At 50.8% G+C, this 19,253-nt stretch overlaps 7 protein-coding genes across 9 annotated transcripts; 4 read left to right on the top strand and 3 right to left on the bottom strand.

Moving 5' to 3' along the window:
• Positions 1-4,899: 4,899 nt before the first annotated feature.
• On the top strand, positions 4,900-5,800 carry LOC309589173 (histone H2A). Its single transcript, XM_082309105.1, has one exon. The coding sequence runs from the start codon at positions 4,936-4,938 to the stop codon at positions 5,323-5,325; it is 390 nt and encodes a 129-aa protein (XP_082165231.1). The 5' UTR covers positions 4,900-4,935; the 3' UTR covers positions 5,326-5,800.
• Positions 5,801-6,955: 1,155 nt separating this feature from the next.
• On the top strand, positions 6,956-8,163 carry LOC309588911 (histone H1). The gene has a single exon (XM_082308722.1). The coding sequence runs from the start codon at positions 7,352-7,354 to the stop codon at positions 8,006-8,008; it is 657 nt and encodes a 218-aa protein (XP_082164848.1). The 5' UTR covers positions 6,956-7,351; the 3' UTR covers positions 8,009-8,163.
• Positions 8,164-9,120: 957 nt separating this feature from the next.
• LOC309588702 (histone H2B 1/2/3/4/6) lies at positions 9,121-15,152 on the bottom strand. 3 transcript variants are annotated; one of them, XM_082308335.1, is made up of 3 exons: positions 15,087-15,152; positions 11,907-12,071; positions 9,121-9,983 (listed from the first exon to the last, which is right to left on the bottom strand). In XM_082308335.1, exons 2-3 carry the CDS (start codon positions 11,976-11,978, stop codon positions 9,582-9,584), a joined length of 474 nt encoding a protein of 157 aa, XP_082164461.1. In that variant the 5' UTR covers positions 11,979-12,071; positions 15,087-15,152; the 3' UTR covers positions 9,121-9,581. The 3 variants fall into 3 exon arrangements, with proteins under 3 accessions (XP_082164461.1, XP_082164462.1, XP_082164463.1); XM_082308336.1 differs by lacking the exon at positions 15,087-15,152 and adding an exon at positions 13,164-13,233; XM_082308337.1 differs by lacking the exon at positions 15,087-15,152 and adding an exon at positions 11,365-11,557 and having other exon boundaries at positions 9,124-9,983; positions 11,907-11,978.
• LOC309588704 (histone H4) lies at positions 13,668-14,287 on the top strand. Its single transcript, XM_082308339.1, has one exon. It carries the CDS (start codon positions 13,885-13,887, stop codon positions 14,194-14,196), a length of 312 nt encoding a protein of 103 aa, XP_082164465.1. The 5' UTR covers positions 13,668-13,884; the 3' UTR covers positions 14,197-14,287.
• Positions 15,153-15,179: 27 nt separating the features above from the next.
• On the bottom strand, positions 15,180-15,603 carry LOC309588703 (histone H3.2; the record flags this gene model as incomplete). The annotated part of the gene is made up of 1 exon (XM_082308338.1): positions 15,180-15,603. One exon carries the CDS (start codon positions 15,601-15,603, stop codon positions 15,193-15,195), a length of 411 nt encoding a protein of 136 aa, XP_082164464.1. The 3' UTR covers positions 15,180-15,192.
• Positions 15,604-16,494: 891 nt separating this feature from the next.
• LOC309589914 (histone H3.2) lies at positions 16,495-17,760 on the top strand. The gene has a single exon (XM_082310633.1). The coding sequence runs from the start codon at positions 16,512-16,514 to the stop codon at positions 16,920-16,922; it is 411 nt and encodes a 136-aa protein (XP_082166759.1). The 5' UTR covers positions 16,495-16,511; the 3' UTR covers positions 16,923-17,760.
• Positions 17,761-17,843: 83 nt separating this feature from the next.
• On the bottom strand, positions 17,844-18,455 carry LOC309590135 (histone H4). Its single transcript, XM_082311104.1, has one exon. It carries the CDS (start codon positions 18,236-18,238, stop codon positions 17,927-17,929), a length of 312 nt encoding a protein of 103 aa, XP_082167230.1. The 5' UTR covers positions 18,239-18,455; the 3' UTR covers positions 17,844-17,926.
• Positions 18,456-19,253: the final 798 nt, after the last annotated feature.

Genomic DNA, 19,253 nt, shown 5'->3' with positions numbered 1-19,253 from the left:
TCAGTGTATCAAAATACTGGTTTCGTTGTGATCTGTCTAAAACTAGCATGTAGATGGAAAGGGGGGAGGCTCTTTGCTGGCCTTGGGGGAAGATAGAGGCATTCTGAACCTCAGAAAAGAAAAGCAATAGTTACATTATAAATTATATATACCTTTTTTTTTTTTTTAACTAAAGTTCTGCTATATTCTTGTTTTTAAGTTTCTAAACATCCCTTTCAGCCTTTGTTGGTAGCTAGTAGAAACAAGTCCTGCAGACTACTAATAATTACAAAACAATTTCTTTTATATACTCTTATTGAAAGGTTTGCTTCATATCAAGCCTCAGATACCCACTGGATGCATCTTGGACAGGCTACCTTAAGTAAAAATTGGTAAACCATTTTAATTCTAAGAACCTGACAGAGAATTTTACTTGTGGAAAATCTCTAATTTCAAATTCTATGAAGCTAGTGCTTTTAAAGTGCAGATATTTTAAAAAAAGAACTTTCACATTTCCAGCTTAAAAAAAATGCTTTTTCTGTTTCGGCAGAAGTATTCCTTTAGCTTCATTCACTATGCTGACAAAGCCAAATATTCCAATAAACCTTACCCCATGCAAGAAACAAATCTTTAGTCTCATTTGAAACAGACGGCAAAATCTCCTGGGATCTTGTAGACAAATTGGTTTTAAGACCAGTGGGATCAGTTGTGTTGGCAATAAGTCTCTCGCAAATGAGCTGCTTCTTCAGAGAGTTAATATTTCAAAAATGCAAAGTTTTGTCCGGAATGCTGAATTTGAGCACAAGACCTAATACTAGTAGTTATCTACTTATGTACGTATCTTCATCCTGTTTTAAAAAAAAAAAAAAAGTGTTAGTGTTGTAAGTATGATATAGCATGAAAGAGATTGAGAAAACTCTTCGTTGTTCCTGTTGAAGAGCTTGTGGTGTCTTAGTGAAAGAGTGAGTCCTCTAACAATATATCAATTTCTAGGTGAATGTATCCAGACTCATGGGTTTTTAGATTTGTAATAAAGAAAATTTGTTAAGCTGCCAGACTAGTAGATATCTCAAACAATACCTTTAGTTGGCTATAAGCCTCAGACGTAGCTGAATGCTCAATGTTTTGAGGTTAAATCTGTTTTAAGGAGACAAAAATTATTAGCTACCCAAACTAACACTTGAAAACTTTGGTTCTGTTTTCATGAATTCTGGACACAAATACGTTTGTACAACAATTCTCTTCCTGATTCAGGAGTTAATTGCAACTGTGTCAGTAGTATCTTAAATATTTTTTTTTTTTTTAGTTGCACTTATGGAATATCCTCTTTCTATTTTGGCTTTAAAAGAAAAGCATTTTTGTCTTTAATAAGTGAAATGTGTGAATGGTGATTTTTTGGGGGAAGGAGCATCATTGTGGTACCTCTGACCCTTCGTTTAATAGTAGTATTGACCCTCCCTCCCAGGAAGCAGCCTGAGGAGAAGAGGAACTATGTCCTGGGGTGAGGACCTCCCTCCCATTCAAGCTCGAGAAAATCTCCCTGGCAGCCCTGTGATTACATTAGTAACCTGCAGGAGTCGCTTCATTCATTCTGTTCCTCCACTTAAGTCTGGATTTTTTTTTAATCTTTTTTTATGATCTGTTGGCCATATTCTGATGGAGGTGAGCCACCTTTTCTTCTCTTGGGACAGAGTGAACACTTGCCTGTTGCTGTATCTGTTCTTCTTCAGAGTGAGGGAAAAGGATTTGAATTTGCTAGATGTTTAAAGGGGCACGAAAAGGTAAATTTCATTCATAAGTAATGTGCGTAATATCAGAAACGTAACTTCCTCACCCTGCCCAGGGTGAAGCAGGGCTGGAAAGGAGGTAGGTAGTTTCCTACAACTGATAGATCTCAAGATGGCTTGGGGAAAGGGGGGGCAGAGGGGGAAGGATCTCCTGGACCGGGCTTTGAGGCCACATGGAAGAGCTGGATTTGACAATGCAAATCGTCCAGGAACCACAAGATTTTTCTTCTGGGAAGAGCCCAAGGCCAGGGTGCCTACTGCCTCTTGTGTGGCTCTCATACAGGAGGCTTCTCACATTCTGTTGTGGTTTTAGTTTCAGATAAACACGTGAGGTTGGGAGCTGTATGACTAGCTTGGACTGCGTGTGTAGAAACTGGCTGTGCCTGGGGCTGATATTTCATCTGATTGACCAGAACTATCGTTTGTCTTCAGTTAAATTAATATGAGGGATTTTTTTTTCCTTCCTTGCCTTTAACACAGTTCTAAGTGGAAAGAGCACAAAGATATAAGTTATTCCTGTTGCTTTTAACAAAGCAATGGGATCCGTGGATGCTCTGACTTCAATCCATGCACTCAGGTAATCATCTGGTTCTTCACCAGCCACACAAGTGATGGGCCACGGCAGAAACATCAAATCCAGCTTTGAGGACTGCTGACAACCTTTTCTCCCCCAGCATCAGAAATGATTGTAAAGCAATTTCATTGCTAAACCGACAATACTTGCATCAGCGAGATGAATTTTTTCCTTTATTCATGTGTTACCTTTGGCCTCTGGTAATGACTCTGAGTGAGTGGAATTCTTAAAAAAGAACAGATCAATGAAATTTGCTTTGGCTGAACATCCATCGAATTACATAAGGTTTTGTGCTTATACTTCTATCAAGAGAGAAAAAAGGAAAATCCTCTCCAGCATTTCTGTGTCTCAGTACCCAGTCAAAAAGGGATTGAATAAGAAAGTGCATGAAATAGATATACATGTGTATATCATCCTGTTGGTGTATTGAGGGAGAGTTGAATCAATGTTTAGTATTTAAACAGAAATTTTCTTGTTAGAAGGGAGAAAAGAACACAATAGAAAGCTTGTGGCATATTCAGGAAGGGTCTGTTTCAACATAGCCTGTGGAAACAATTATGTATTTACCTTATGACGGCACTGGTCATGGACACAATCCTGTAATGCCATCTTCTCTACAACTCCAGAAGAGATGCTCCCAGCTCTGGACAGCTGATAACATAAACCCCGGCCAATTTGTTCTCATCTTTGTATTGTGATCATAGGGATATTTGGGATTCTTCTCTGTAATACCACCTCCATCTTGTGGTCATGTTTTTTATCTGTGGCTCTGAGTAGAGTTCACAGAAGAAGAAATGATCAGGGGGAGGAAAGGTGCTGGGAAGGGACTGAGGCACAGAGAAGTGATGTGACCTGCCCAATGGATCAGTGAAGATTAGCGACAGCATAAAGATGGAAATATAGAAAGAGCCCTAAGATTAGTTAATTTGGCATAATCCACTGAATTGCACCACTAAGGAAAGATGCTTTCTAAAGGTTACTGAACCTTCAGAACAGGGAGCTTGTCTTGGTTGCCCAGACATAAACAAGTTGTGACTGTACTTTGTGTGTGCTATGAAGTTCTTTTCGTTTTGCCTTGTTTGTAATCCTGCCACGACTGGCATATGCTGAACAATTTAGATCAGAATTCCTACTAGTGTACCCTTCTGGAAAGAACGGTGCAGTGAGTTCTCTCTTGCTCTGTGACTTGCAGAGTTTAGATGAAATGTGTTCTTTTGGGGTTTTTGGTCTGTTTTGGTTTTGGGTTTTTTGGGTTTGTTTGTTTGTTTTTTTGGGGGGCGGGTGGTAGGCTATATCATGGATGTCCTGGTGGGAGTCATGTCTTTGTCTTTCCCTGAAATACGACAATGCAGTATCCAGGGTAAGCAGCATAGTCTGGCACACATGCTACTCACTTCGCTGTAATTTTATGATATCTGTCTCATAGGATCTGGCTTGCATTACAAAGAACCACAAGTTAAAGTACAGAAGCATCAAGGAATGAAGATGGGAACAAAGAAATCATGCAGAATCGGAAGTTAGGGAAACAAGCGAGCAGAATCCCATGCTGCGGGAAAAATGGAGGAAGCGCTAGCTGTGCAACGTTGGGGTAGCAGAAGGATGTGGCTAAGTCCAGGGTGCAGGTTCCTTCATTGGTTTAGACAAGGATAGTGTCTGCCCTTGCTAGAAATGCATGGAAGAAAGAGAAAAAGATGCCAAGGAATAAAGAGAAACCATGGGTAATTAGAGCAAAGGAGCAAAACCAAACAGGAATCTCTTTGTCCATAAGACAAACCCAGACTGTACCAGACAAACATCCTGAATCTTGATGAAGTCAGTTCAGCTTAGCGGTACGGCGAGATATTCTCTAGTCTGAATAAAAGCATCACAGCCTGACTTCTAATGTTTTGTAGAATTGCCTTGCAAATAATACCACGTTAGTTTGATTGAAGTAATATCTGAGTGATTTGTCTCCACAATCAGAGAAATTTCCTCTGTAACAAGTTCCTGCCTGGTTTCTACATGTATCAGTAGTGCTGGGTTACAAATGTTCCTACCGAAAGGAACGTTTCTATTTTTGTAATAATAATTTAAAAACAACAAAAAAAGTAATCCTGTAGTAGCATTTCTGAGGTTCTAAGTACGGGATGGTTTCTGAAACGACAGCGATGGCATTAGCAGAGGCTCCCCCTGTTCCTGGGAGGCAGCAGCGCGCCTCTGCTCTCCTCAGGCAGGCGGGGACACGTTTCCTTATCAGGTGGCCTTCTGGAGGGCGTCCCGGGGCGGGCAGCGGCGCCCGGGTTGCCCGGCCGAAGCGCGCCAGGACGGGGGCCGAGGGGGGCTTGGCCCCCGCCCCGCCGGCAGCGCCCAGCCCCGCCCCCGCCCGCCGCCGGCTGGAGGCGGGGTCAGCTGGGCGGGGAGCGCCCGCCGCCTGCTCCCCCATTGGGTGGATTTGGATCCGCAGCGCCATTGGTCGGAGCGAGCGAGAGCGCGCTGCAGCCAATCAGAAAGCGCCCCGGGGCGCGCGGAGAAGCTATAAAAGGGGTCGGGCGCGGGGCGTAGCGACGCGTGCTTCACGTCGGTGTGGGCGGCGGCTGCGGAAGAGCGTCGGGAGCGATGTCGGGCCGCGGGAAGCAGGGCGGGAAGGCGCGGGCCAAGGCCAAGTCGCGCTCGTCGCGGGCCGGGCTGCAGTTCCCCGTGGGCCGCGTGCACCGGCTGCTGCGCAAGGGCAACTACGCGGAGCGGGTGGGCGCCGGCGCCCCGGTGTACCTGGCGGCCGTGCTGGAGTACCTGACGGCCGAGATCCTGGAGCTGGCGGGCAACGCGGCCCGCGACAACAAGAAGACGCGCATCATCCCCCGCCACCTGCAGCTGGCCATCCGCAACGACGAGGAGCTCAACAAGCTGCTGGGCAAGGTGACGATCGCGCAGGGCGGCGTGCTGCCCAACATCCAGGCCGTGCTGCTGCCCAAGAAGACCGACAGCCACAAGGCGAAGAGCAAGTAAAACAAACCTGAGGAGCGTTCCCAGCTCACAAGTAACCCAAAGGCTCTTTTTAGAGCCACCCACGTCTTCATAAAAGGAGCTGTAGATCATGGGGGGAAAAAAAAAACTCCTCTATTTGCTGTGAGATTATTAAACTTTAAAAAATATTAAAATTGTTAATTGTTATTAAATGTATGCTAAAATATGTAGTATTTTATAGCGAGGTTTATCCCGTGTGAAAGGGGTCATTTTGCTCTGGTGGGGTGGGAGTGACAAAGTTGAAGGCTGCTGCAGGAAGGAGCCCACAGCCCCAGCAGGGCTCTCCTCTCGGCTTAGCCCTGCGTGAAGCTGAGGTCACTCACTGATGTCTTTAAAAAACAACCCTGCCCCCTCTAAACAACCTTTTGACTTAACAGACGCTGTCATTTTTTTCTTAACAGTAGGCATTCAGAATTATTAATTTTTAATATGGTTTTCTCATGGCTTTGTCTGAGCTGCTGTCCCCATTTTCTGCCTGAATGCTGAATGGGTTTGAGAGTAATCTGTCATCGCTGGACAAGCAATTCGAGGTAAAAAGAACTGTTGCCAGTTTTGATTCTACCTTATATATAGTGCTGAACGTTACCATAAAGATGTTGAAATAGAAGCAAAAAATCATTGGTTATAGTTCAATAAAAACATTTTAATAATTATTCATTTGAAAACATAAAGTATTTGAATCATAACATTGTACAAATTCTAGTTCCACTGCCAGTTACAGTGTTAACAGCAAGCAGTAACAAACAGTTTACAGGCCTTTGGCAAAACAAAGGGCTGTAGGTGATAATGAAAAGATTAGAGGATATTTGTTTTAGTTCTTTATGCTCTGAAAAATAAAATGCATTTATTTTTGATTTGTTTAAGCGTGGTCTTGGTAAAGTGCAGATGAAGAGTTTCCCCCTCTTGCTAGCAGCCAGTCATTTTAGTGTACCAGATACATCAGTGGGATATGTCATTTTTAATATTACTTCTAATGCAGGCATCAGTCACTGGACAGTAAAAAATGCAATATTTCACAATCTGCTATGAGAGGGGAGCCCTAACTGATAACTTGAGCAAGTTTTATTGTGTAGAAGTACGGAAAATCAGCTGCAGCACTGTCTCCTCAGATAATGATGACTCAGATTTTCACCAATCACGCTGTATCAAAATAAAAACACGGCTGAATTATAAAGCGATAGGGCACTGATTATAATTATCAGCAAAAACCAGCCGTGTTCTTATGTCGCCTAATTTATTAAGAAAATAAATATTTCTGTAGCAGAGCACTAGGGAACCATGTCTGTATTGTGCACACTGAGCAACACAGTACAAGCTGCTATGCTGTAAAAAGTCATCTCCTTCTGGGGCACAAAGAGCCCTTCACAGGACTTTAATCTGCTTCTCGCCTTGTTGCATAATGCACTGATTTAATTTATTTTAATTATTTTGAAAGGGGTAAGGGATTTTGGACAAAGAAGCTAATTTCTAATCCATATTCAGTGCTCAAGATGAGCCTGTGTTACTTCCTCCTCTTTGAAATCAATTTGCGATTAAAATATCGATTCAAATCCCTGATTTTCAGCCCAGGTTAAGAGAAGACCCTTTAAAGAATAATAATTAATTGCTTTGGAGATTTAGGTGCCCACGTCGCAGATTTTATTTAGAAGGAAAAACAAAAGTTTCTGTCTCCCGAGGTCTGTCCAGGTCCAGGACTCAGGGTTTATCGCCTCTTTTTTAACTCACCCTTCGCCTCTTCGAAGGGAAACTCTGCCGAGGGGAACAACAGGCTTTCTTGTCCACGCCGCCGCGAACCGGGGGGGGGTGGGTGGCAGAAATTCTGATAAAAACAGGCTTTTTTGCCTCCTAAGAAACACAAAATGAGCGGGGAGAAGGGACCTTTCAGCCGTGCAGCGGGGCGGGCGCTGCAACGCACCAATCACCGCGCGGCTCCTCTCTATAAATACGAGGCCGCCGACTTGCTCCAGGCCCAGTGGTTCCCCCTCTTCCGTGGACGACGGCTGCCGCCATGTCGGAGACCGCGCCTGTTGCCGCTCCCGCCGTCTCTGCGCCCGGGGCGAAAGCCGCCGCCAAGAAGCCGAAGAAGGCGGCGGGCGGCTCCAAAGCCCGCAAGCCGGCGGGCCCCAGCGTCACCGAGCTGATCACCAAGGCCGTGTCCGCCTCCAAGGAGCGCAAGGGGCTCTCCCTCGCCGCGCTCAAGAAGGCGCTGGCCGCCGGCGGCTACGACGTGGAGAAGAACAACAGCCGCATCAAGCTGGGGCTCAAGAGCCTCGTCAGCAAGGGCACCCTGGTGCAGACCAAGGGCACCGGCGCCTCCGGCTCTTTCAAGCTGAATAAGAAACCGGGTGAGACAAAGGAGAAAGCAACCAAGAAAAAGCCGGCAGCCAAGCCCAAGAAGCCGGCGGCCAAGAAGCCTGCCAGCGCTGCCAAGAAGCCCAAGAAGGCGGCGGCGGTGAAGAAGAGCCCCAAGAAAGCGAAGAAGCCGGCAGCCACCGCGGCCAAGAAAGCGGCCAAGAGCCCCAAGAAGGCAGCCAAGGCAGGACGCCCTAAGAAGGCAGCAAAGAGCCCGGCCAAGGCGAAAGCAGTGAAGCCCAAAGCAGCCAAACCCAAGGCAGCCAAGCCTAAAGCAGCTAAGGCGAAGAAGGCGGCGCCCAAAAAGAAGTAAAGCGACTGAGAAGAAATTAGAGTCTACTCATTTAAATAAACCCAAAGGCTCTTTTAAGAGCCACCCACTTATTCTCAAAAAGAGCTGGAACACTAGGGTAGTCGCAGCAGCAAAACCAAACCTTTAAATGCTTTTCGTCGGATTTCATACCGAAATCAGAAAAATTACCGTTTTCGAAGTGTGCGCGTTGGGTACAGCCTGCGTGGGAAACCCGGGCTTCCTTAAAGAGGAAGTGTTTTCCTACGTGTAATTCAGGAGCCCTGCGATAGCAGCGGCGTTGCCCCGCCCCCTCCTAATTGACCGGCGCAGCCGAGAGCAGCGGCGGCGGCGGCCCCGCGGAGCAGCGAGCGCCCCTCCGCTGCGGCGCCCGGGGGAGTTTAAAAGTCCCGCGCTGGGCCGGGATTGGCCCCTTCCTCCCCCCAGCCCCGCCCCGCCGTCCCGCCAGGCCCCGCCCCGTAGGGCGGTGACCCCCCCCCCCCCCTCCCTTCTCCCCCGCCGCCGTTCCCGGTGCCGTCCCCCGCTCGCTCGGTTACGTGCGGCACCGCATCGGCCCTCCGCCCGCTTCTCACGGGCTCCGGGGCCGAGTGTGTTCGAGGCGGGGGAATGGATCAGGGACGGGGAAATGTGTGCGCCGTGCCCCGGCTCTACCTTTGCCCCGCAGGGAAAGGCTCTCCGGCAGCGCAGCTTCTGAGGGGGGAACTTCGCTTTCACACCGGCGCGGTGGGGCAGGAAGGGCTGCGGCCCCAAGCTCCGATGCTCCCAGGCCCCAGGTGCTTTCCACATCACCGGCCGCTCCCGGCTTCACGCACATTTCAAAAAAAAAAAAAAAAAAAAAAAAAAAAAAAAAAAAAGGAGAACTCGCTCCTGCGCAAGTTTGGGCATTGGTGTTTTAAACCGGAAAAACCTTCGTAAAGAAAAATCTTTCCCCATTTGTCTAATCGATTACAGACAGACAGCTGCTTCGCTGAAAAAACGAATAGGGTTTGTTGGCGGGGGGGGGGATGGGGTGGTGGGCGCACTAAAACGTACAGGGAAAAAAAAGAAACCAAGCTGCGAACACGCCTGGAAAACTTGTTTCAGAAACTGCTTTCAAAATATTTATTAGTCACTGAAAGAGGCAGAAATAAGATTTTTTTATTTTACAGGTTTAGTGCACAGCTAGGATTTTCTACGGAACCTATCAAGTAAGAGGAATTAAAACCTTAGAAAATAAGAGACCCATCTGCCTTCCCCCGCAGGACTCCCTGGTAAAACACCAGGACAAAGCTGCTGCTCGTTTTTAACCACGTTAAAGACCAGAGCTGATAATATGTACTCATTACCCAAGTTTTAAACAACCACGTATGACCCCATATGCCTAGTATAGGCTGTCAATTGAGAGCCCTTCACGCTTAAAATTAAGCAGTTACATTTCAGTTACCTAAAAAAAGCAAGTACTTAACTTTCCAGTGACACGTAAATGAACAGACTATTTACATACCTCCCCAAAAAAAAAAGCAATTCAGCCCTTCTACTTGAAAAAATTGGTGGCTCTTAAAAGAGCCTTTGGGTAAAACTGACGATCCGAGACGCTCTACTTGGAGCTGGTGTACTTGGTGACGGCCTTGGTGCCCTCGGAGACGGCGTGCTTGGCCAGCTCGCCGGGCAGCAGGAGCCGCACGGCCGTCTGGATCTCCCGCGAGGTGATGGTGGAGCGCTTGTTGTAGTGCGCCAGGCGCGAGGCCTCGCCGGCGATGCGCTCGAAGATGTCGTTGACGAAGGAGTTCATGATGCCCATGGCCTTGGACGAGATGCCCGTGTCGGGGTGCACCTGCTTCAGCACCTTGTACACGTAGATCGAGTAGCTCTCCTTGCGGCTCTTCTTGCGCTTCTTGTCGCCCTTCTTCTGCGTCTTGGTCACCGCCTTCTTGGAGCCCTTCTTGGGCGCGGGGGCGGACTTGGCCGGCTCGGGCATGGCGAGACCTCCCGGGTGGCTCTGGAGCACCGGAGTACCCGATAATGCGATTACTCCCGTATTTATAGGGGCCTTATGCAAATCCCTGGCCTCAGCTATCAGCGCTTCGATTGGATAACGGGGCCAGGCACGTCACCGCTCGCACGAGCGGCTTTGTAATTGGTCCTTTTTAAATCCTACGCTAGCATTGGTTAATAATTCGAATCCCCTCAGCCAATCACAATAAGCTCTTTCAATCGCACCGTTCTGTAGCCAAGCTCGTCCTCTGCTGCCTGGCCTCGCCCGGCCCCCGGGGTCACCCCGGCGCACCCGGGCTCGTCTGTCCCCTGCAGCTGCCTGCGCGGGCGGATTTCTACGTATAAAGTGTAGTTACCGGCAATTTCTCCAGGGAAAGAAAAAGAAAAAAAATAGAGAAAATTGCAAGGGCTTTTGCTACTCTTCTCTCCCCCCCCCCTTTCAAAAAGGGATACCTGCATACTTCATGTAATAGCCTGCGTTTGTAACAGCCACAAGTTACATGTAAAAGGGAAAAAAATACAACCAGAAAAGACATAGAGGCTCTGGGATACTAAGCTTTCTCAGTTGCGTTTGAAATTCGTTCTTCTGACCCACAGAACGTGGCTTGGTTTTCAGGACTTTAAATGAGATGGAAGTTCTGATTTAATGTGTAAGTTGAAAGAATGTGGACTTCTTTTGGGATGTAATGAATATTGGATGGATTTGTTTAAGTCAAAGCAAGATATTCCTGGTATTAAAAATGAATTGTAGATTCAAAATTGAATTTTAAATTTACTGTGTATCAAAAATTCTGGTAGTTTTCTTGTTAAGTTGCCTTAATTATTCAAGAAGAAAATACAGTTGTTTAAACGGTCTAACATGATTTAATGGTATTAAGAATTCTGATGTAGGTTGTGGTTTTGTGGGTTTTTTTTAATATATGATAGAGGAAGTGTTCTTTAATATAGTATTACCCTGTATGTTTAGAAAAGGGGTAATCATTTTTTTTTTGTAATTAAAATTCTCTGTGGTCACATTATAAATTACAATTATAAATTCATTCATTGGTAAACGAGAGTGCTATGACCCGCTTTTAAAAGGATCAAGTTAATTTGTGGTTGAATGATGTTAGGACTGGATAGCTTGGTATCATATAGCCAGTGCTATAATGATGCTATTTCCTTTGGGAACCCTTAAGGGTCATTCAAAGTATAGCCTTTGTTGGTATCAGAGGAGATGGATGGCATGGGCCTATGCGATAAACTTATTTGGCACAGGTAAATGTCACTTAAGGTGGATGAGACTGCTAAAATCACAACAAAACTAATTGTTCAAGGAGATTTGTAAGGATAGCAAGAGAGATTCTGGATACTGGTGCAAGCAATAAAAAGACTGATCACCTTACCAGGCTGATTTTGCTTCTGCTTTTTTTGCTTTTACCCTGCTGGGCAGAATTCTGGATGCACAAAGATTTCCAGCCTGCGTCCAAAATAGTGCTGTCTGAAAAAAGGGAGCCAGACAAGGAAAGAGTGGGACCTTTCTCCTTCCCAGTGAGTAAGGCTTGCTTGCAAGTGCTTCTGCTGTGCTTAACACCTAAACTGGGGGGACAAAAGCAGCCACCCATGTTGAGAAGAGCAGCTTCATGCTACCTCTGTGATGCTGGGGCTCTCTGGTTTAATGTCCACCCACCCCAGCCCTGCTCCCTCCATCAGGAACAGGGATGGCATAGGTGCTCATCCATCTCCATTTGCTCTGCTTCCTTCATTGCTGCCTTTAGCAGCTCAATCAGCTTGGAGAAAATCTGGTGAGGCAGAGCTGTCTCTGCCTTTTCAAGAGAAGAAAAGTAGTTCTCTCTTTTTCAGCAGAGCAAGAAGAGAAGCATCTCTAGACATTTAACTCCTCACATATACTGTGAACCTGATGACTTTCTTTTGGCATAAACATTACCTGGAAAAGCAGTTCACTGAGAACACCTCTGCCTGGTAACGAGAGTTCTCCTGAACATCTGGGAAGGTCCATGACTTGACGTGCCACTCCAGGACAATGTAGTGTAGGATCTCCAGTTTTGTCTCCACAATAGCAGATGAAGCCTATTGCTCTTGTTACACTGCTCTGGAAGAGAAAATGTGGAATAACACAGGGCAATCTCAACAATGCAAAGTGCATAGCTCCAGAAAGCAGAGGCGTTAAAAACAAAAGAACCTCCACCCCAAAAAAATCAGCTTCTGCAAACACCTCCCTTCCCATGTTAATCTGTTGATCCGTTCCAACAAAAATGACAGCCGACCCAGGTCTCAGAGATTCTCAGTTCTAACAAGTTTTGTAAAGATCAACTACGGTGTAGAAAGAAATCCAGGTTAGAGCCTCCACCGAGGAAAGGTGGCTACTGTGAACTGAACAACTACTGCTTGGTTTTAACCTTCCAGATAAAAAATCTGTTAAAACAACAACAACAAAAAACCCAAAACAACAGCTGCCTAATAACTGAAGGACAGTTACTCCTGGTGTAGAGTGGTTGTGCATACTGCCCCTTCACAAGGAGGTACAGTTGGAGAGTGCTGAAGGCAAAACAATTGGGGAGGGGATTACAAATATATTCATGATGAGGCTGTCTAGTGGTTGTGATTATTTTGGAAAATTTCTAAAGTGCATGATGCACCTTAGAATCACCTTTGATAAGTCTGGTTTTAAGGTTATGGGTAGCTACTGTAGATCTTTTAAATGTCAAGACTGAAATATTAAACATAATTGTGTTACATGCTGCATACATTGCCATCTACAGCTGCAAGTTTTCTAGCTTTGTAAATTGCTGTCACTATCATCTGAAGACCTTATAACTACTTGGAGAAACAGTAAATACACGGGTTACATTTCTACAGCATAAAGTAAGGGTACTGGAAAAGCCACAAGATGAAAGTGAAGGATAAAGAGGGGAGAGGGAGTTGCCATGCATTCTCTGAAATAAATGACTTTTGGAAACTTGAAATTTCTAAAGATGATTAAGACGAGTCAACTCATTAAAATTATGTTTTCTTCCCTCTGAGTGCAGATGTAGAACTACAATTTATTAAAATATTATATTTTGTGTCCAAAAAGTAAAACTATGTGAAGAAAAAACAGCAAAAGGAATACTTTGAGATATTATGTATCAATAATGAGTAAGACCATGAAAATGAGAAACGTGCACCAAATGTTTAGAAGTACCTGAAGCAATGTAGATTTTTTCAAGGGTACATTAAAAAGACAAACAAATCAGTTCCTTCGTCAGCACCTCAGTCCCATAAACACAAAAAATCATCAATCATGCAACTCGCGTGATCATGCAGTCAGAGACTTGGGACATGCAACCGACTTAACGCCCTACAAAAAGAGAAACGTGTCGTCCCCATGTGGAAAAAAAATGTAGATTAATAATGTTACTCAGAATTCGTTATAAAACAGTGAATTTACTCGAGCACAGGGACTGACACACCCGTCGGCGTCCCCCCCCCCACCCGTCCCGGCCCTTTGTTGGAGCGCAGCGAAATGGCGGCGGCGGAGCGCGGGCGGGGCGGGGCGGCCCCGCGCGGGCGGGAAGCGGCGCTCCCGGCCCCGCCGCCCCCATTGGCTGGATTTTGCTGCAGCCCCGCGCCCGGCGGCGCCCGGCGGCGCCCGGCTCCCCCACCGGCACCGAGCGCCGCCACGCCGCCACCGGGAAGCCGGGCCGGGCGCGGCGGGAAGGAGGGGGCCCCCGGGGATTCGCTCCCGCGGCGCCTCTCGGAGGCGACGGCGCGAACGCCCCTGCCCGCAGGGGGAAGGGCGCGGAGAAGAGCCCGCCCTTGCCCTGCCCCGCCGCAGTCCTCAACCAGGTCGGACCGCTGGCAATATAGGGCGGCGCTGGCGGCCGTTCCCGCCGCAGACTGCTTGGGTCGAGCAGGGCGAGATCATGTCTGGGCGAGGCAAGGGCGGGAAGGGGCTCGGCAAGGGGGGCGCCAAGCGCCACCGCAAGGTGCTGCGCGACAACATCCAGGGCATCACCAAGCCGGCCATCCGCCGCCTGGCGCGGCGCGGCGGCGTGAAGCGCATCTCGGGGCTGATCTACGAGGAGACGCGCGGCGTGCTGAAGGTCTTCCTGGAGAACGTGATCCGCGACGCCGTCACCTACACCGAGCACGCCAAGAGGAAGACGGTGACGGCCATGGACGTGGTCTACGCCCTCAAGCGCCAGGGACGCACCCTCTACGGCTTCGGCGGCTAAACTCGGTTCCTGCGATAGCTTACGTCTCTAGAACACAAAGGCTCTTTTCAGAGCCACCCACCCTTTCAAGAAAAGAGCTTTAGTCGCTGGTTACACGTGTATGTCTCATTTCCGTGGTCGTGACACGGGGGGGTGGGGGTGGGGCGGTTGGGCTCGGGGCGGTGCTACCCGTAGCTCCCGCCGTCCGCAGTCCTTCTCCCAGCCTGAAGCAACAGGCGAGTTTGACATCGATGACGGAGACTCTGTCTCGGTGGCACTCTCTAGGAAGAATGCCAGCGGAGCGAATGTAGCGCTCGGCTCCCGGGGCTCTCGACAGGAAAACACTGAAGTTCGGAAAGATGCGTACGTCCTTCGTCCTCGCCCGTGCTCGTCCTCCTCCTCCCTACTCCCGCACCCCGGTCACTCCCCCTCCCAGTCCTCCTTCAAAACGGGAACGGAGGGGACGGGCAGGCGAGAAAAGCGGGACGACGGCGGCAAGCGCGATTGCGACAGCCGCTTCCCGGCCGCAAGCCTTCAGAGCGGCGGCCTCAACCGGGAAGCTCACGAAATGGCGGCGCTCTCTTCTCTGCCGTTCGGGGGAGGGGGGCGGGACGAAGCGGGAAGGCGTGCGGAGAAGAAACGGCTGAGAGCACCCGTTGCGCCCCAGGGGCTGCAGAGGAAAGAGGCTGCGAGACCTGTGCGAACGCGCCTTCCCTCCTTCCCCTCCTCCCGCTGGTGCTGACAGGCCGGCACCGCTCCCGAGCCCCCCTCCGCCCGCCCTGCGCCGGCAGCTTCAAACGGGGAACTGCGGAACAGTCAACGCGCAAGGGCCGGGGGGTCCCACGCTACCCCAAGCGCCCCCAGTTCCCCCAGCATCAGTGCTGCCTGGAGCGCGGAAAGGGAGCGCTCACCACAGGCTGCCTACGCCTGCTCCGAAACAGAGACACAGCTCTCTCCAGCGACCGTGTGGTGGCTCTTAAAAGAGCCTTTGGGTTGGGCGGTGGCAGGGCAGGAGCCTCAGGCGCGCTCGCCACGGATGCGGCGGGCCAGCTGGATGTCCTTGGGCATGATGGTGACGCGCTTGGCGTGGATGGCGCACAGGTTGGTGTCCTCGAAGAGCCCCACCAGGTAGGCCTCGCTCGCCTCCTGCAGCGCCATCACGGCCGAGCTCTGGAAGCGCAGGTCGGTCTTGAAGTCCTGCGCGATCTCCCGCACCAGGCGCTGGAAGGGCAGCTTGCGGATCAGCAGCTCCGTCGACTTCTGGTAGCGCCGGATCTCGCGCAGCGCCACCGTGCCCGGCCGGTACCGGTGCGGCTTCTTCACGCCGCCCGTGGCCGGCGCGCTCTTGCGGGCCGCCTTGGTGGCCAGCTGCTTGCGCGGCGCCTTCCCGCCCGTCGACTTACGCGCCGTCTGCTTCGTGCGCGCCATCGCTGCTAAACGTTCTCTTCCTAACAGTAACACACAAGCGACTACACAGCGCTGTTAGATGAGAGCCGCGCTGCCCCTTTTTATAGCCGAGCGCTGCCTCTTCATTGGCTGATGGAAAGTGCCGAGCTCATTGGGCCAATTTGAACATTCCGCGTTAACCCCATCTATGCTGAACTGTGCTTTTAGTAGTTAAATTGCTATGTTCGTCCTTTCATCTTCCCTTTCTTCAGAAAAGGCTTTTTTTCCTTTTAATGACTTATCTTTATTAACTGTGTTCTTTATAAGGTTAATGTTTCTCATGCAATCTGCAAAAGGAGCCTGCTACAAACGATAAATAAGAAAAAAATTAACATTCTCTACGTTTATCCGAAAGGTAATAATTTTTGTGAGGATTATTTAGTAAATTCTAAGTATGTAAAAAGTGGGCCGCTTAATACTTTGTCGTTCTAAATTATTTAGGAAAGTATTTCCGGAGGAATCTAATGCTTTATTTACGACTGAAAAACAAAAATCTTATACCAATGTGATCTTTCATCAACTACAGTCATATACATTATCACATGACATACTTAAAACATGGATCCGATAAGTACGATTCAGAGCTACAAACAACTCAGGAAAAAAAAAAAAAAGGAGAAGTAAATACTAGAGAAATAAAACTTTAAAACCCCTTCACAGTTCACTGGAAAAAAAAAAAAAAAAGACAACCCCCTCCCTGTGGACCGGGCTGGGCTCGGGGCGCTTCAGCAGCCACCAGGTTCAGAGGAGGTTTCGAATCGCCCAATCAAATGCTTCGCTTTCTCGACCAACCAGAGGCGGGGAGGCGGGGCCGCCGCACTCCATAAATACGGGTCGCGGGAGCGGGCGGCTGCCTTCTTTCGTGGACGAACTCTGAGAGTGTAGCAGCGATGGCGCGCACGAAGCAGACGGCGCGTAAGTCGACGGGCGGGAAGGCGCCGCGCAAGCAGCTGGCCACCAAGGCGGCCCGCAAGAGCGCGCCGGCCACGGGCGGCGTGAAGAAGCCGCACCGGTACCGGCCGGGCACGGTGGCGCTGCGCGAGATCCGGCGCTACCAGAAGTCGACGGAGCTGCTGATCCGCAAGCTGCCCTTCCAGCGCCTGGTGCGGGAGATCGCGCAGGACTTCAAGACCGACCTGCGCTTCCAGAGCTCGGCCGTGATGGCGCTGCAGGAGGCGAGCGAGGCCTACCTGGTGGGGCTCTTCGAGGACACCAACCTGTGCGCCATCCACGCCAAGCGCGTCACCATCATGCCCAAGGACATCCAGCTGGCCCGCCGCATCCGTGGCGAGCGCGCCTGAGGCTCCTGCCCTGCCACCGCCCAACCCAAAGGCTCTTTTAAGAGCCACCACACGGTCGCTGGAGAGAGCTGTGTCTCTGTTTCGGAGCAGGCGTAGGCAGCCTGTGGTGAGCGCTCCCTTTCCGCGCTCCAGGCAGCACTGATGCTGGGGGAACTGGGGGCGCTTGGGGTAGCGTGGGACCCCCCGGCCCTTGCGCGTTGACTGTTCCGCAGTTCCCCGTTTGAAGCTGCCGGCGCAGGGCGGGCGGAGGGGGGCTCGGGAGCGGTGCCGGCCTGTCAGCACCAGCGGGAGGAGGGGAAGGAGGGAAGGCGCGTTCGCACAGGTCTCGCAGCCTCTTTCCTCTGCAGCCCCTGGGGCGCAACGGGTGCTCTCAGCCGTTTCTTCTCCGCACGCCTTCCCGCTTCGTCCCGCCCCCCTCCCCCGAACGGCAGAGAAGAGAGCGCCGCCATTTCGTGAGCTTCCCGGTTGAGGCCGCCGCTCTGAAGGCTTGCGGCCGGGAAGCGGCTGTCGCAATCGCGCTTGCCGCCGTCGTCCCGCTTTTCTCGCCTGCCCGTCCCCTCCGTTCCCGTTTTGAAGGAGGACTGGGAGGGGGAGTGACCGGGGTGCGGGAGTAGGGAGGAGGAGGACGAGCACGGGCGAGGACGAAGGACGTACGCATCTTTCCGAACTTCAGTGTTTTCCTGTCGAGAGCCCCGGGAGCCGAGCGCTACATTCGCTCCGCTGGCATTCTTCCTAGAGAGTGCCACCGAGACAGAGTCTCCGTCATCGATGTCAAACTCGCCTGTTGCTTCAGGCTGGGAGAAGGACTGCGGACGGCGGGAGCTACGGGTAGCACCGCCCCGAGCCCAACCGCCCCCCCCCCCACCCCCCCCCCCCCCGTGTCACGACCACGGAAATGAGACATACACGTGTAACCAGCGACTAAAGCTCTTTTCTTGAAAGGGTGGGTGGCTCTGAAAAGAGCCTTTGTGTTCTAGAGACGTAAGCTATCGCAGGAACCGAGTTTAGCCGCCGAAGCCGTAGAGGGTGCGTCCCTGGCGCTTGAGGGCGTAGACCACGTCCATGGCCGTCACCGTCTTCCTCTTGGCGTGCTCGGTGTAGGTGACGGCGTCGCGGATCACGTTCTCCAGGAAGACCTTCAGCACGCCGCGCGTCTCCTCGTAGATCAGCCCCGAGATGCGCTTCACGCCGCCGCGCCGCGCCAGGCGGCGGATGGCCGGCTTGGTGATGCCCTGGATGTTGTCGCGCAGCACCTTGCGGTGGCGCTTGGCGCCCCCCTTGCCGAGCCCCTTCCCGCCCTTGCCTCGCCCAGACATGATCTCGCCCTGCTCGACCCAAGCAGTCTGCGGCGGGAACGGCCGCCAGCGCCGCCCTATATTGCCAGCGGTCCGACCTGGTTGAGGACTGCGGCGGGGCAGGGCAAGGGCGGGCTCTTCTCCGCGCCCTTCCCCCTGCGGGCAGGGGCGTTCGCGCCGTCGCCTCCGAGAGGCGCCGCGGGAGCGAATCCCCGGGGGCCCCCTCCTTCCCGCCGCGCCCGGCCCGGCTTCCCGGTGGCGGCGTGGCGGCGCTCGGTGCCGGTGGGGGAGCCGGGCGCCGCCGGGCGCCGCCGGGCGCGGGGCTGCAGCAAAATCCAGCCAATGGGGGCGGCGGGGCCGGGAGCGCCGCTTCCCGCCCGCGCGGGGCCGCCCCGCCCCGCCCGCGCTCCGCCGCCGCCATTTCGCTGCGCTCCAACAAAGGGCCGGGACGGGTGGGGGGGGGACGCAGAGGCTGCGGTTGTGGCGTTCTGGTCAGTCTATTTTTTCCGCTTGGGGAGCTCACTGTGGGGTAGCGTCCCCCGTGGCATAGCAGTTTCCTTTAGGAATAACTTCGGAGCCTTGGACGGTTCCGCTATACCAGCCCAGCAGCTTTATTGTTTCGGGAGAAGATGTTGATTTTTGCTGCGGGTCTGCCAGCCCACGGTGCGGGAGCTGCTGCGCAGCCTCCCGGAGGCACCACCGCTGTAGAAAGCCCTCAAACCCTGCGTGTGCACACACACTGCTTTACTTTTTCTTTCTTACTTAGTATTTAAATTTACCATGGATATGTGTTTGAGGGTATTTCTACTTTGTTCTCGAAGGATCATCAAATAAGTGCTATTCCAAACATTCGGTATTTACGATCTCCTTGTCAGGAGTTTATCCATGGTTAATTATATCTGCGTGCAATATACAGGTTTTATTTTTCGTGTTTGGTTGGTCAGGTATTTGTCATTTTGTTTTATCCTCCCCATCTTTTCCCTGTTTCCTAAGGGGACCCCATTCCTATAACACTTCCTGATCATGAAAAGTTTTT

The sequence above is a fragment of the Platalea leucorodia genome (assembly GCF_965183815.1).
Source record: "Platalea leucorodia genome assembly, chromosome: 4".
NCBI classification, from domain to species: Eukaryota; Metazoa; Chordata; class Aves; order Pelecaniformes; family Threskiornithidae; genus Platalea; species Platalea leucorodia.
The sequence above is the reverse complement of the archived record's forward strand: the minus strand, read 5'-3'. Positions and strand labels throughout refer to the sequence as shown.